The sequence below is a fragment of the Sminthopsis crassicaudata genome, chromosome 3 (genome assembly GCF_048593235.1).
Source record: "Sminthopsis crassicaudata isolate SCR6 chromosome 3, ASM4859323v1, whole genome shotgun sequence".
NCBI lineage: Eukaryota > Metazoa > Chordata > Mammalia > Dasyuromorphia > Dasyuridae > Sminthopsis > Sminthopsis crassicaudata.
This window is the reverse complement of record NC_133619.1, coordinates 605,879,748-605,896,814: the sequence shown is the minus strand read 5'-3', so window position 1 is coordinate 605,896,814 and position 17,067 is coordinate 605,879,748. Positions and strand designations below refer to the sequence as shown.

The 17,067-nt window shown below is 39.5% G+C and overlaps 2 protein-coding genes across 6 annotated transcripts in view; one reads left to right on the top strand and one right to left on the bottom strand.

The window, feature by feature from the left end:
• Nucleotides 1-1,884: 1,884 nt before the first annotated feature.
• Nucleotides 1,885-6,963, bottom strand: RSRP1 (arginine and serine rich protein 1). Its single transcript, XM_074305803.1, has 5 exons — nucleotides 6,785-6,963; nucleotides 5,845-6,377; nucleotides 4,524-4,675; nucleotides 2,809-2,892; nucleotides 1,885-2,363 (listed from the first exon to the last, which is right to left on the bottom strand). The coding sequence occupies exons 2-5, from the start codon at nucleotides 6,362-6,364 to the stop codon at nucleotides 2,196-2,198; spliced, it is 924 nt and encodes a 307-aa protein (XP_074161904.1). The 5' UTR covers nucleotides 6,365-6,377; nucleotides 6,785-6,963; the 3' UTR covers nucleotides 1,885-2,195.
• Nucleotides 6,964-7,029: 66 nt separating this feature from the next.
• TMEM50A (transmembrane protein 50A) overlaps nucleotides 7,030-17,067 on the top strand; it is a 29,505-nt gene continuing 19,467 nt past the window's right edge. Inside the window, exons 1-2 of one of the 5 annotated variants that reach the window (XM_074305808.1) lie at nucleotides 7,113-7,239; nucleotides 9,472-9,574. The gene's annotated coding sequence lies outside the window, so the exon portion shown is untranslated. Of the gene's footprint in view, nucleotides 7,265-9,471; nucleotides 9,575-17,067 lie in introns of all 5 variants that reach the window. The other 4 variants (XM_074305809.1, XM_074305807.1, XM_074305806.1 and 1 more) reach the window with 4 other exon arrangements.

Sequence of the window (17,067 nt, the reverse complement as noted above, 5' to 3'; positions counted from 1 at the left end):
TTAGGGATGCAGGCGTCAGCTGCCTCTTCCCTGGGCTCAAGTGAATAATAGAATTTGAGTTATGAGATTTTGAAGCTATCTCCTTCCTCTGCCCAATACCTGAAGCTCTTTGCAGCCTTCGTTGCAACACCTAGAAAGGTTATTTTGGCAGAGCACTTATTTGTGCTCCCAGTATATCTAAGTGATCCTTTTAGCAGCTAAGGCTAAATACATTGTCTGGGTTTTGTTCACACTTAGCTAATAGTTCAGATTGTTTACTACTTCCCATTTGTGAATGTTATTAAGTATAGGAGTTTAAGTTGTTGACTAAAGTCACTTGACTTTTTATGACTCCATCTGGGGTTTTCTTAGCAAAGATACAATGGATTTTGCCACTTCTACAGCTCCTTTTACAGATGAGGAAGTGACTTGCCCAAGGTCATACAACCGAGATCTAAAATAAAATTTGAACCCAGAACCTGACTAATCTGTATCATTTAGTTGCCTAAAACTACATTTTGGCTTTCCCTCCCCTCCCACCCTTATAATTGGAATCTACATGTGTTAAAAGTAGTTAAAATGCAACATGCTAACCTCAGAATTAAGATTAAAAGTAAAGATCCTAATGTATCCTTATATCCATATGCACACAAGAATTATTCCTAATTCTGGAATAAAATTATCTCTAAGTGACTGAACATTTTGAAAGGATGAAAAGCCACAACTAAGACTGAGTTGGAAAGAAAATCCTCACAAAAGAGCTAATAAAAGCACTTAAAATTAAGTGCTTAGATATATTAGTAGAAGGAACTCCATAATTTCAGTTTTCTTAACATGAGCTTGTCCCTGCTTAATTCCAACAACTTTTTACTAACCCCTGCCTTGAATTTTAAAAAGCTTTTTAGAAGCTATCAATATCCTACTATGTAAAAATTTAATTATATCCCATTGTGGAAAGCAGGGCCCTCACCTTGTCAAGTGCCACATTTTTACAATTTAACAGTTATAATTTGTACAGTAGGGGAATACTGAAATTGATACCAACAAAATTTAAATAAGAAAATATTAAGCTGTTGATATTTATCATACCTCACATCCACAAAGGCAAAAATTCCTTCTCAAAATAATTGAGGGGGAAAGGGACAGGACAAAATGTCACTGCTTTTTCTATTTGCATTATAGTCATAGCATAGACTTGTTTCCCTGGTTGTTTGCCTCACATCAAGTAATAGTATTTTTTTAAAGAAATGAATAGGGAAGTTTGTGACAACCTTCAAATACTTAACTCTTTCCATGGATACATCCAGGTTTACTTCACATTCACAGGACAGCAAGACTGACAGAAGGGACAAAGAAAAGCTTTAAGTATATGGGCCATTATACAAGCTTAGTAGCCCAGAAGGCTATATACATATGGTCCATGCCTTAGTTCTGCTCTAAAAAAATAAATCCTTCACAAAATCCTGTGACCACTTTGGGAATTACTCAGGTAAACAGCCAGATCCCAAAACAGCTTCAAGCATACAAGAAATGATATCCTTCCTCATTATTTGCACAATTGGCAAAATGCCTGGGAACTAAAACAAGGCACTATGAATTAAAATGTAAGCTGTTTCAAATTAATGACTAGGCCTATGTTTTCATTTTCAATCTCTTATTATTTGTGAAAAGAGCAAGGCAACTCCAACTTCAAATAGGTCCAGACCACAGATTGAAAAATTATCTCCAAGCACTAGCAATCTCTAGTCAAGTTTGATTACTCCTTGGGGCTAAATTGTTTTATCAAATATTTAAGAGTTCAGGAAACCTCAAGCAAATATTATTTTGAGGAAACATGTTTCAACAGGCTTCCCCCCCCCCCCATTCATTATTACTTCAGTGGCAAAGAGGCAACAAAGGCAGAGATTGGGGAAAAAAATAGACTTTATTAACAAATGAAAATATATACAATGTCAACACATAGCTGTACAGTAACTTGAGTTGGCACTGGTTGTATTTAACCCAGTGCAATGCCACTTAAGTATTTACAAATATCTACATACACAAATAAAAATCCCACCTGTGATTTCTGGTCCATTTTGTGCTCATTTCACTTATCTGGAAAAGAAATCTAAGACAGATTAAAGCACTTAATCTTTTCATGCCACATTTCAAACTGTCTTTTATAGCTAAATATAGCTTTTGCTATTCATGAGGAAGAGATGAAATTAAACATCTTAAAATTTGAAAGACAGTACTGTTTTAGGAGAACTTAAAAGTAAATTATTTTCCTCTTTCTTGATAGGAATCCACTGTCCATATGAACTCTGGCTTTTCTCATCATCTTTAGGGAATCCTGCAGTTTCTTTAGTTGTTTTCTGAAGTGCTGGATTTGCTATAGAGTTCTGCAAAATGAAAATCAAGTACCGAGTCAAACTTTAAAAGTTCAGTAAGTTTAAGGAGATCCTAGTAAAAATTCTGAAATTTCTTTCTTGCAAAATAAATTTGAAATAAGTATCAAAATTCTTATGAGCTACAAATTCTAAAGGTGACACTTATATAAAAATTCACCTTAAACATTTTTTATATTGCATTTGAAAAGTGACTGTTAAATTTGTTTGATAAATAATTTGGAAAAAAAAACACTCCATTTTAGAAAAAAGGAAACAAGGAAATCAACCCATAGTGGGGTACTGGTATTCCCAAGGTTACACTGATAAGCAGAATAGGAAACTGGAGCCTACATGACAGAGCAAGAAAATGAACATAAGTTTTCCAGCTCTTAATCCAACATTCTTTCCACTATCCATGGTACTCTCCAAGAAACCAAAATGAAAATCATATACTTACACCACAATGGAAAGGTAGGTTTCTTTGCAGGGAAGAACTTTCATTTGAGGTTTTAATTACATCCTCATTGAATCTTCCTGACAGCTAGAAACATGGATAAGAAAAAAAAATTTTTTTAAAAGACTGAGTCATCCAATTGATAATTATTCTACAAAAGAATTCATCAGTATAATAACAAGTTTTATCTAGTCAATAAGATCAGACCCAAGCAACACAATGGTGTGTTGAGGCCTAGACATAAAAAATTAACTCAATGTCAGACTCAAAATATGGCAATCTTGAGAAGTTAACAAAGGGCTCTTTCTACTTACACCTCACTAAGGCATAGGGATCATGATAAAATCCAACCAAATCTCAATTATAAATTCAAATTCACATGGACATATAAAACACCATACCAGGTAAAGTGAAAATCTCATGCTTATTAATGTCACTGTTTTCCATCATTCTTCACCATAAATTAATGAAATATGAATGTTTTAGTTTTATCACCTATTAATTTTGCATCGAAAATAGTAAAATTAGGACAGTTAAGTCACCAAATATTTAACATTTTTGGCTATAACAGGTCATTGTCTTAAAGAAAATGAGTTCACCTGGATGGCATTTCACATCTTTACTATATAAACCTATTCATATATTAAAATGAACAAAAATCTATTTTTTAAAAATCAAATGAGTTAAAGAATTTAAGTATTAGCAGCCTCTCAATACTCTTATTCACTTACATAGAATAATTAGACAATGACCAATGTTTGTATTAAAAAGATCCCAAAATCTAACTGTTAAATCAAAACTATCCCTATCTTCTTAATCATAAAAGCTAAGGAATGTAAAGTTTTGATTTTTATGTAATGGGAAATTAAAGTACATTGCATCTGACTGATTCAAGTGCATATATCCTGCCAATTCTGGAGAATGACAATAAACTTATCTGCAAGTGATGCAGGCCTCTTCTTCTGTTATCTCTCAAACATCTGGAATATATTGCATACATTATGAAAGGGACATCTATAACACAGATGCCTCCCCAAATCACAAAGTGTACTTTTACAGTTATCTCTGAAAGGCAAGTTTAGGTATTGTTTTGAAGAGTAGCTAAGTTTACATCTGTCCAAATTCTAGCATGCAGATATTCTACTATCACAAAACTAAAATTTTGCAATTCATGAAAGTTAACTTTCAAGTAATTTAAACCTCTCTCACAGCAGCTTTAGCCCATGTATCAATTACCAAGAGATTCTCTTCATCAATGTCTGGAGACCACATTCATGATTTCTATAAGACAGAAATAAAGCAAGTGAACTGTACTGAATGTTGGGAGTACAGAATTTTTGGGAACATAGTTTGTTGCAAATGAAAATTAATGAATAGTTTGTATTTATTAATCTAACTCAAGTGTTAAAGGGAAAAAAAAAATACAACTTTGAGAATTACATTGATGTGCTTGAGGTACCAGAGTGTTTCAGTCAAGTCCAATAAGTATTCCTTGAAATGTAGAGCGAACTTCCCCCAAAACAAGATCATTACTTTTCCATCAACACTGTTAACTATAAATTTGAGTTCATATTTTCTAAGAAATGTAAACTAAGGCATTTTGAAAATAAGTCACTATGCATTGTTCAAATTCATCCTGGAAGTAGTTTGTTTCTGAAGTTTTGTTTAAGTGAAGAAATATAAACACCAGAAATATAAAACAGTAAGATGATACTTACCTCAAGTTTCGTAGCATCACTCTGTATTTGTTTTCCATAATTTGCATCTTTAGATAGTAAACCAGTTTTGAGACTAGCTGGCAGTTCAATATTGGCTGTTCCTAAAGCTTTGGCTGCATTAGCTTTTGCAATTTCTAAAAGTTCCATCCTATCTGGAAAACAGAAAACAAAACAATTATTAATGCTTAAATGTTAACTTTTCACCAAAAAAAAAATGTGTCAGCATAATATAGAAAATCAAACATGCTTCTTTTAAAAAAAAAAAAAATCCTTTTTCTCCTCATTCCTTCAGGTTTTACTCTTTTAATAGATGGTGGTGTCTGATTCTTTATGACCTCCAACTTGGGGTTTTCTTAGCAAAGAAACTGGAGTAGTTTGTCATTTCCTTCTTCCAGCTCATTTTTACAAATGAATAAAGTGAAGCAAACAGGGTCAAGGGACTTGCCAGGATCATACAGTTTCTAAGTGTCTGAGGCAGAATCGAACTCAGGAAGATGCTGACTTTGCTGTCCCTAAAAATATAATGTATTCAATAAAGTGAAAGTAAAACCTTTTTTTAAAGCTCCTAGCCACTGCAACCTTAAAAGAGCTACTGCTGACAGTGGAGTTTGGGGTGTGGTCAAATGAGAAGTCATCTTGAGCAACAATTGTACAGATGGAACTTAGACATGCCCAAATCAGAGCGTTAGTTCACACACATGAAAATTAAATAACTTTCAACACTGCCTCAATATCCTGTAATTTACCACTTCTATTCCAAAGACAATCTGGGTTCATAAACAGCCTCAGACACTTATTTGCCTAAATTTCTCATCTATAAAATGGGGACACATTTAAGAATGATTCAGCCAACCACTGCAGTATCTTTTTTGGGGGGGGAGGGGGGGAAGAAGAACCACGACCTTTTGTCAAAACAAGGGATCATGCAGAGTTAGGGTCCACTGAACAATTACAAAGATGAATTACAAATATAGAATTCCCTACTGATACAAAAGTGTTTTGTTTTTATTTCCTCTGCAAAAGAGGCAACTGGAGTAGGAGCCGATAGAGACCCCCCCCAAAAAAAAACCTCTGCTTTTTCAAGTGTGGAGCAGCCTTTCTAAAAATCACATTTACTGATCTGAATTTAGTTTCATACCTCCACCCAGCCAAGAGAAAAACGACCGGGAAATGAAACCGAGAGCCCGGAAGAGAGAGAAAAGGGAACTTTAACAGACAAGGAGGGAAGGCCACAATCCGTGCCGTTGCCCGCTCGCTTCTCCAAAACATCGCTGGTGCTCACGGAGCTTTCCGGGGCCGCGCGCCGCCCTCCCAAGCTCACCTTTGTCGCTGAGGCGCAGGGGCGTGTGGCTGCGGGAGCGGGAGCGCCATCTCGGGTGCGCCTCGGGGTAGTCCGTACGCCCGAAGCCGTAGTACCGACGGCCCCGGGGGCCCAGCGCAGGCCGGCGGTAGTGCGAGCGTCCGCGGGAGCGGGACCTGCTGCGGGATCTACCTCGCGACCGTGAGCGGTAGGACCGGCGGTAGGCCCGCGGCGGCAGACGCTCTCGGTACCGGCGGCCGCGCGACCTCGATCGGCTCCGGGAGTAGGAGCGCGAGTAGCGGCGGTACTTGCGCTGGTGGCGCCGCCGGGTCTGGGAGCGCGAGCGGCGGCGCCGGGACCGGCTGCGGCTGCGCGAGGCCGACGAGCGCGAGGAATGGCTCGAGGCGGCACGGGAGCTCGCCGAGGACGACGAGCTGTGCGACCTGGACGAGAGCCGGCTGGAGCGGTCCGTGCCCGACCCCGCGGGGGAGTCCTTGCTCTGGGGAGATCCGGGCCACATATCGTTTACATAGCTCGTCATGGCGCAGTGGTTCCTGCAAGGACAGATACCGGAAGCCGTCATCACCCGCCCTCCCAGAAGAGGAAGTGGCACAAGCGCTCGGGGCCGAGACGGGCCTATTGCAGAGGGGCTCAGAAGAGGCCCAGGCCATCCGAGCCGTAACCGCGAGGGGTTGCACTCGACAAACCCGTAACTCCCTGGCCTCAGCCCACGGTCAACTGCCAGTCCCAGAACGCGCCCCAATCGGCGCACGCGTGCGCTCCTGCCCGCCCCCGGCCCTTTCGACAGACCCCCAAATGCAAGCCTTCCATCCTCCTCCTTCCCCGCCGCCCCCGGCAGGCTGGAGCACGCCCGCGCGATTACTCTCCCTCCCATCCGCGCTCTTTCTCCATCAGCCCAGTCTGAGAAAGCCGAGAATCCAGCCGAACAAAAGGAACTTACACGAAACCGACACGTAAAAAAGCGTGAAAGAGCTGGAGCCCTTTGGTCTCCTCTTTCCGACAGGAGAAACTCTCAGAGATTCACCTTCCGCTCTCCTCCGAGATCTCCGCCTTCTGAAAGCACCAACGCCCAGCAGTCGCCGAAAATACCAGAAACTCTCTCGGTCGCGCGTGCGCAACGACCGCAGGCGGGACGAGGGAGGAGCTAGCCTTGTCAAACCCACCTCCTCCCAGTGCAGACTTTCCGCCGGCGAGCGCATGCGCGTCTCCTTACTCCTACATCCGGGCTTAAGGCTGGGCCTTTAGTTGTTCGATTCCTCTGGCTGGGCAGTGGATGCTCTTCTGAGCGAAGGACTCGTAGTGAGGCTGAGGCGGAGCCCGGAGACTGACCGACCGACCGACCAGTGTCGGACTGACGGCCGCCAGATCTGCGTCGCTGCCAAGGGCTGGGGTCCGGTAAGAGCCGGGGCGAGGCCGGGAGGTGAGACGCCCCCGGAGCCTCGCGACAGCCCGAGAGGCAGGAGTCCGAGGTGTCAGCTGTTCTAGCAGTTGGGGAAACTGAGGCTCGCTCGCACTCACTTCTCCGCTCGGGCCGGAGGCGAAATTCGAATGCGGGTCTCCGGACCGCTGACTCAACCCGGCCACCGCCCCGCCCCCCCCTCCTCGGGCGTAGGGGATTAGTAGAGCCCTAGGGTTCGAGGAGGAGAAAGGGGCCTCCCCCGCCCCGCCTCCCTGAACCTGGGTCTGTGAATCTCCCGAGACCTTCCTGCTGAGCCCCACCCCTGGGCGGGCTCTGGGCCACCGACTCGGCCGCCCCCCACCCTGGGCTCTGGAGGATCGCGGCGGAAAGGAACCGCCCTTCCCTCGAGGGGCGGAGAGGGCTGGACCCCCTCCCCCCCTGCTGTGGCTAGGGGCTGCTCCAGCTCTGGCCCCTGGATGGATGCGAGAACAGTGGGGGCACCGTGGGGACCGACTCCCCCGACTTTAAACAAAGCGCTGCCTCAGTTTCCCCGATTGTACAGGATGCTGAAGTCTTGTCCAGTCCCAATCCCAGGAGTCTAGTCCGGGGATCATCCTCCCGCCTCCCCCGCTCTTTGCAGAGAGATGAGCAGGAGTTGGGAAAGGCTGTGATTTCAACTGGTCTATTGTTTTTTCAGAGTTTAAAAAAATCCCCGTTTTACTTTCTTGGTGTTGCCACTTGAAGGGTGTGACCCACAGGGCAAAATGAAGGGTGGAATGAGGATGTTAGTGAAAATAACCTTAGAGTTTGTTTTTTTTTAATCGATTTCTTTTTCTTTTTTTTTTTTTTAAATCACCAGAAATTCTCCCAGGTTTCCTCTCTCCCTCCTAGAGAGCTGTTGATCTTTTTACTTTTAATTTTGGAGTACAGTGCTATATATAGCACTATATATATATGTATGTATATATATATATATATATATACACACACATATGTATGTGTATGTATATGTAATATACTATGCTGGACTATAGGTATGAGACAATTGTAAAGAAAAGCACTTGCTTTGGAGTTGGGTAGAGGATGGGTAGGATTAAAGTAGATTAATTGGGAAGCTTGGTTTTTGTTTTTAAGAAAAATGGCATGAGGTATTCAGAGGATTTGCTTGTGGTGGAGATTACTTAGAAAATTTTATTATGAGATAAGGCTGGAAAGGTAGGGTGGCAAGGAAAAGAAATATGGTTAGTGGTAGAGAGTCACTGAAGATCCGTGAGCTGAGGAGTGACCAGATCTTTCTGTAAGGAAGCAGTATGTACATACTTTCACATAGTATGTACTTTTTGGAAAACACTGAACAAAGGTACTGGGTGGATTCAGGCTAGGTGGATAATGTCTATCCAAAACAGCCAGAATCTATGGACTGATTTGTAGCTTAGCTGAATCTTGGTGTATGATTTATAAGGTAAAATGGGGTAGGAATGGTGGCAGCACTTTGGAACATAATCAGAGCGTCACTCATATGCGATTCTCCCTCATTTGGACCCATCTTGCATGTGTTTTTTTAGAGTTTTGTTCCAACTAAGGAGGAGAGACAAAGTGATGTCATGGAAAGACCACTACTTAGCTTTTAAGTCAGGACACCAGGATTTAAGTACCAGGCCCAGCATTTCTAGCTTTGTAACTAGAGAGTCAGTCTCAGTTCAAATTTACCCATTTGTAAAATGGGAATAATAATGTCCTTCAAAGGGTAATAATAAGGAAAGCACTTCGTTATTTTTAAAAAGTTGTCTAAATGATAAAATTGGGAACCTAGCACTATCAGATGCATAAGAAGCATTTCATCTGTGAAAAACATTTTCATGATTTACTGGATAGCCATAATTGTTATGTGCTCAACCTCCTGTATGAAAACCTAGAGTCTCACCAGTAAAACCAAAACAGCTAGTCCACATGATTAGCAAGTTGCTGCCTTTCTTCATATGCTAAGATTGTTGTTCCATGAATGGCTGGTACTGAGACCAGTACAACTTGCTGGCTCATGTCTGGTAGGTCCCACATTATCAGTGTTTGCCTCTATTGAAACCTAGCTTGTTAAAGTCAGAGATAAGTAGAGTAATAAAGTGGTTAATAGTAATCATAGCCTTCTGATAGCTTTAACAGATTCTGTCATTTGCTATTTACAACGAGTCTAGGAGATAGGTGCTATTGTTGTTATCCCCATTTTACAGGTTAGAAAACTTGAAGCTGAGATGGGTTGAGTGACTTGCTCAGGGTCACATAACTACTACATGTCTGAGTCATCAAGAGTCAACTCAGGTCTTCAAACTCCAGGTACAATGTATTGTCCACTACGCTCCATTTCTAGAAGTTAGTAAAGAAAACAAGAAATAAAGAATGGTGAGAGGGGGTGGAGCCAAGATGGCGGAGAAGATACATGAGGTTTTGTGAGCTCCCTTCTTTCCCCATTACCAATTAGTTAAATCAGCCTCAAAAATAATGCTGGACTGATAGAAACCACAAGGATTAGAAGCACAACGTACCACCTAAAGAGAATCTGGAGTGTCAACAGAAAAGGTCAGTTCCAAGGAGAGGAAGAAAAAAGGCCAGCACAGACAAAGCTAGGTGCTAGCACACTGTGCTGATCAGGCTGGGGAGAACTCTGGGATCAGAGAAGCCACTGAGATAGAAGAATCTGGCACAGGCTGATAGCTCTTCTCTGCTTATAAAACAGCAGTTCAGAAGAGAAATCAAGCCACTTTAAAATATAAAGCCAGATCCTAAAACCACTCCAATCCGGAAGTGACCTAACAGATCGCCACACAGCTGTGCAGCCACTTTCTGCTATCCGGGGCTTCACCTTGGGGTAGTTAAGAGCCTGAAGAGCAGGGGACACAGCCTGAGGCAACATCTAATCCACATAGTGCCGGGCTTAGCCTGAGGCCATGGAACTAGAGCAGCCTCGGAATTCCCAGAGAAACAGAACCTTTGAAATAGGGACCAAGGTTTCTGGGCAGACACTTCTGCCAGGGGCTTTTCACGTCAGCTGCTGATATCCACGCCCCACTGGACGCATTGGCTGGGCTTTGTGTCGCTTTTACTGTTCAGTCTTAAACCTCAGGGAAGTCACTAGGACACACAGCGGGGTCCTTCACTGGGCAACCCTCACAGTACAGCCATACTAATCACCTCTGAGGCACTTCCAGGGAAGGGGAGGGAAACACTCTCCCAGAGTTTTCTCTTAGCTCAGGCACAGTAGCAGCTGCATCCATCTGGTCTGGGAGGAAGCTGGCAAATAAATAAATAAATAAACTTCTTATCCCAAGGGCAGACCCCAACAGATTTTTAACAATGAGTAAAAAGCTGAAGAGAACCATTGATTCCTTTTACACAGAGAAAGAGCGGGTATCCAACCCCGAGGAAGTTAACAGCAGAGACCCAGCAGATAAAGGGGAACGATACCTGCCTCCCATCACATAACTCTCTCCTAGAAGAGACTATTAAAAAGTTAAGAGAGTTTGAAGAAAAATGGGGAAAGGAAAGAGAAGCTATGATAGAGAATAACAATGTTCTGAAATTTGAGTTGGAAAAAATAAAGAATTCACCGGAGATGCAGGGAAACAAAATTTGTGAATTAGAAAAAATCACAGGAAAGTATTTCTGAATTGGAAAAGATAAAAAATTCTCAAAAAAAGTAGTATTTCTGAATTGGAAAAGATAAAAAAGTCTCAAAAAAGTAGGATTTCTGAACTGGAAAAAGAAAATAACTCTAAAAAAAATTAGGGAAATGGAAAAAATTCAATAGAGCAAAATAATTCATTTAAAAACTCAATTGGGCATATACAAAAAGAACTAAAAAATGTGAATGAAGAAAATAACTCATTAAAAATCAGGACGGAACAAATAGAAATGAATGATTCATTGAGAACCCAAGAATCAGTCAAACAAAACAAAAACAACAACAAAAAAAAATATGGAAAGCTGGAGAATGACGTCAAATACTTACTGGGAAAATCTGTGGACCTGGAAAATAGATCTAGGAGAGATAATCAGGATCATTGGACTTTCCGAAAACTATGATAAAAAAAAAAAAGAGCCTAGATTCTATTTTATAGGAAATCATCAAAGAGAACTGTGTCCAGAGATAATAGAAACAGAAGGGAAAATAGGTGCTGAAAGAATTCACCGAATACCTTCTGAAAAAGATCCTAAAAAAAGAACTCCATGGAACATTGTGGCTAAGCTGCAGAACTACCCAACGAAGGAAAAAATATTGTAAGCAGCTAGAAAAAAAAAATTCAAATATCAAGGGGCAACAATATGGGTCACTCAAGTTCTGGCTGCCTCCACATTAAAAGATCGAAGGGCCTGGAACCTGATATTCTGAAAGGCAAAAGATCAAGGATTGCAACCAAGAATAAACTGCCCAGCTAAGTTTAGCATTTTCTTCCATGGAAGAAGATGGTCATTTAATGAAACAGAGGAATTCCATTTGTTTCTAAGAAAAAAACCAGACTTAAACAAAAAATTTGATCTACATCCACAAGACTGAAGAGAAACAGAAAAAGGTAAAAAGAACTCTTGAGAACTGTATCTCTGTTGTGGATATATAGAAAGTCTGCATGGATAATTTGATTTTACTGATATAGAAAAAAGGTGGAGTAGTAAAAGGAAGGGGGTAGTATCAGAAAAAGGGGAAGGAGTGATAAAAAGCGGGAAACTACATTCCAGGAAGAGGCATAGAAAAATATACCATGTCTGAGAGAATTTAGAGAGGGGGAGAAACATTGTGCGAATCTTACTCTCATCAGAGTAGGCTCAAAGAGTAAATAATTGATATATTTGTTTTTCAGAGAATTCTCTCTCACCTCATTAAAATGGGGGAGAGGAAAAGGGAAAAGGAAAAGGGGAATAAGGGAAGGGTACAAGAAAAGGGAAGGGATTTGGAAGGAGGGGGGAGGGATACTAAAAAGGGAGGGCTGTGCATCACAAGTGGGGTCTATAAATTAAATATTGGTGAAGGGGTTCATGGGGATCAAGGGAAAAAGGATAATCTGGGGATAATATGATGGCAGGAAATACAGAATTAGTAATTTCAATTGTAAATGTGAATGGGATGAACTCTCCCATCAAATGGAGATGGATAGCAGACTGGATCAAAAGTCAGAACCCTACAATATATTATTTACAGGAAACACACTTAAAGCAGGGAAATACATACAGAGTAAAGGTAAAAGGTTGGAGCAGAATCTATTATGCTTCAGGTAAAGCCAAAAAAGCAGGGGTAGCCATCCTTATCTCAGATCAAGCAAAAGCAGAAATTCATCTAATTAAAAGAGATAAGGAAGGAAACTATATCCTGCTAAAAGGTAGCATAAACAATGAAGCCATATCAATACTAAACATATATGCACCAAGTGGTATAGCATCTAACTTTCTAAAGGAAAAGTTAAGAGAGTTGCAAGAAGAAATAGACAGTAAAACTATAATAGTGGGAGATCTCAAACTTGCACTCTCAGATTTAGACAAATCAAACCATAAAACAAGAAAGAAATTTAAAAAGTAAATAGAACATTAGAAAAACTAGGTATGATAGACCTTTGCAGAAAACTGAATGGCAATAGAAAGGAATATACTTTCTTCTCAGCAGTTCATGGAACCTATACAAAAATTGACCATATATTAGGACATAAAGATCTCAAAATTAAATGCAGGAAGGCAGAATAATAAATGCCGCCTTCTCAGATAACAATGCAATAAAAACTACATTCAATAAGAAGTTAGGGGTAAATAGACCAAAAAGTAATTGGAAACTGAATAATTTCATCTTAAAGAATGACTGGGTGAAACGGTAAATTATAGAAACAATAATTTCATCCAAGATAATGACAATGATGAAACATCATACCAAAATCTGTGGGATGCAGATAAAGCGGTAATAAAACCAAGAGTTGGTTTTATGAAAAAGCCAATAAAATAGATAAACCTTTGGTAAATCTGATCAGAAAAAGGAAAGAGGAAAATCAAATTGTTAGTCTTACAAAGGGGGATCTTTCCACCAATGAAGAGGAAATTAGAGAAATAATGAGTTACTTTGCCCAACTTTATGCCAATAAATTTGATAACTTAAGTGAAATGGATGACTTCCTCCAAAAATATAGGCTTTCTAGATTAACAGAGGAGGAGATAAATTGCTTAAATAGTCCCATTTCAGAAAAAAAGAAATAGAACAAGCTATTAATCAACTCCCCAGGAAAAAATCCCCAGGACCAGATGGATTTACATGTGAATTCTACCAAACATTTAAAGAACAATTAGCCCCAATGTTATATAAACTATTTGAAAAAATAGGGGATGAAGGAGTCCTACCAAACTCCTTTTATGATACAGACATGGTACTGACACCTAAACCAGGTAGATCAAAAATTGAGAAAGAAAACTATAGACCAATTTTCTTAATGAATATTGATGCTAAATATTATTTGCTAAGATATTAGCAAAAAGACTTCAGAAAATCATCCCCAGGATAATTCACTATGATCAAGTAGGATTTATACCAGGAATGCAGGGCTGGTTTAATATTAGGAAAACTATTAGTATAATTGACTATATTAATAATAAAATTAATAAAAACCATATAATCATCCCAATAGATGCAGAAAAAGCATTTGATAAAATCCAACATCCATTCCTACTAAAAACTCTTGAGAGTATAAGAATAAATGGACTATTCCTTACAATAATCAGGAGCATATATTTAAGACCGTCAGTAAGCATAATATGCAATGGAGATAAACTGGAACCTTTCCCAGTAAGATCAGGAGGGAACAAGGTTGCCCACTATCCCTATTACTATTCAATATTGTATTAGAAATGTTAGCCTCAGCAATAAGAGTCGAGAAAGAGATTAAAGGAATAAGAGTAGGTAATGAGGAAATCAAACTGTCACTCTTTGCAGATGATATGATGGTATACTTAGAAAACCCCAGAGATTCTAATAAAAAGTTATTCGAAATAATTCACAACTTTAGCAAAGTTGCTGGATACAAAATAAATCCACATAAATCCTCAGCATTTTTATATATCACCAACAAAATGCAACAGCAAGAGATACAAAGAGAAATTCCATTCCAAACAAATGTTGAGAGTATAAAATATTTGGGAATCCATCTACCAAAGAAAAGTCAGGAATTATATGAGCAAAATTATGAAACACTTGCCACAAAAATAAAGTCAGATTTAAATAATTGGAAAGACATTCAGTGCTCTTGGATAGGCCAAGCGAATGTAATAAAGATGACAATGCTCCCCAAACTAATCTATTTATTTAGTGCTATACCAATCAGACTCCCAAGAAACTTATTTCAATGACCTAGAAAAAATAACAACAAAATTCATATGGAAGAATAAAAGGTCGAGAATTACAAGGGAACTAATGAAAAAAAAGTCAGATGAAGGTGGTCTAGGTGTACCTGATCTAAAGCTATATTATATAGCAGCATTCACCAAAATCATTTGGTATTGGCTAAGAAATAGACCGGTCGATCAGTGGAACAGATTAGGTACAAAGGACAAAAAAGGGTACATCTATAGCAATCTACTGTTTGACAAACCCAAAGATAGCAACATTAGGGATAAAAATTCATTATTTGAAAAAAACTGTTGGGAAAACTGGAAATTAGTATGGCAGAAATTAGATATGGATCCACACTTAACACCATATACCAAGATAAGATCAAAATGGGTCCATGATTTAGGCATAAAGAATGAGAACACAAATAGATTAGAGGAACAGAGAATAGTCTACTTCTCAGACCTGTGGAGGAGGAAGGAATTTATGACCAGAGGAGAACTAGAGATCATTATCAATCACAAAATAGAAGATTTTGATTACATCAAACTAAAAAGTTTCTGTAGAAACAATACTAATGCAAACAAGATTAGAAGGAAAGTAACAAATTGGGAAAATATTTTTACAGTTAAAGGTTCTGATAAAGGCCTCATTTCCAAAATATATAGAGAACTGACCCTAATATATAAGAAATCAAACCATTCTCCAATTGATAAATGGTCAAAAGATATGAACAGACAATCTCAGATGATGAAATTGAAATTATATCCACTCATATGAAAAAGTGTTCCAAATCACTACTGATCAGAGAAATGCGAATTAAGACAACTCTGAGATACCACTACACACCTGTCAGATTGGCTAAGATGACAGGAACAAATAACGATGAATGTTGGAGGGGATGTGGGAAAACTGGGACACTAATACATTGTTTGTGGAGTTGTGAAAGGATCCAACCATTCTGGAGAGCAATTTGGAACTATGCCCAAAAAGTTATCAAACTCTGCACACCCTTTGATCCAGCTTATACCCCAAAGAAATACTAAAGAGGGGAAAGGGACCTGTATGTGCCAAAATGTTTGTGGCAGCTCTTTTCGTAGTGGCTAGAAACTGGAAGATGAATGGATGTCCGTCAATTGGAGAATGGTTGGGTAAAGCATGGTATGTGAAGGTTATGGAATATTATTGCTCTGTAAGAAATGACCAGCAGGACGAATACAGAGAGGTTTGGAGAGACTTACATGAACTGATGCTGAATGAAATGAACAGAACCAGAAGATCAATATACACTTCAACAACAATGCTGTATGAAAATATATTCTGATGGAAGTGAATATCTTCAACATAAAGAAGATCCAACTCACTTCCAGTTGCTCAATGATGGACAGAAACAACTACACCCAGAGAAGGAACACTGGGAAGTGAATGTAAATTGGTAGCACTATTGTCTATCTACCCAGGTTACTTATACCTTCAAAATCTAATACTTAACGTGCAACAAGAAAATTGGATTTACACACACACACACACACACACACACACACACACACACACACACACACACACACACACAGAATGACGAGATAGGACATTTAAGGAAAATGAGTAACTAAAAAATGGATTGGGTGGAGATGAGCACAGAAAAAAAGCACTGTGCAATAGAATGTCTAATTTCGTAGAGGAAATTTGAAGAAATATAATAGCTAAAATGAAAAAGGTTTTGAAGGAACATAATAGCTATAAAATAATCTTTTTTGAAAGAAAATTTCTTCTGTTGTCTGAAATGTGGAACACAATCTCTGAGTTGGACGAGACCTCAGAGGCTAAACCAATTGCTGAAAAGAAATGCCTTCTGCATTTTACCTGACTCATCAGCCCAGCCATTGATGGAAGACTTTCAACAAGGTCAAGATAAAGGCCTCATCCCTCCTGTCCACTTTAACTCTATTAAGGAGTCTTTTCTTACATCAAGCCAAAAATTTTTTTTCTCTGCAGTTTCTGCTCTTTTTTTCTGTGTCTTATCCTTTGTGGCCCAGGAGAACAAATGTATTCTCCACAGGTACAATACTTGAAAGCAACTCTTTTGTCCCCCTTAGGCTTCTCTTCCTCAGATCAAACACCTGCAGTTCCTTCAAATGGCCCTCAAGTGACATGGATTTGAGAATCTTCAGAATCCTGCTTATCCTACTCTGGACACCTCCTAACTCAAGAATTCTTCTAGGATCTATGAACTTGTTGTTTTAATATTTTGGTAACTGGTAAAATTTCAATATAATTGGTTTCCTTAATAATCCAATATATTTCATTTTATATATTTAAAAACACTATTCAGAGAGGAGATCCATAGGTTTCAATAGACTTCCAGAGGGGTACAGGACACCCAAAAAAATTGAGAATCCTTGTTCCAGTTTAAGTACTCGTAACTTAAAAGTTAACTAAAATATATGGCCCAGAGTCCAGATGTGCTTTGATCCTG

What these genes read in the sequence shown, in the direction of transcription:
- RSRP1 (XM_074305803.1), bottom strand. Translation starts at nt 6,364, where the DNA reads ATGACGAGCTATGTAAACGATATGTGGCCCGGATCTCCCCAGAGCAAG. An exon ending in CCTGCGCCTCAGCGACAAAG is followed by an intron (nt 4,676 to 5,844) that starts GTGAGCTTGGGA and finishes TCTGTTTTCCAG; the next exon opens with ATAGGATGGAACTTTTAGAA. An exon ending in ACCTACCTTTCCATTGTGGT is followed by an intron (nt 2,364 to 2,808) that starts GTAAGTATATGA and finishes TTCATTTTGCAG; the next exon opens with AACTCTATAGCAAATCCAGC.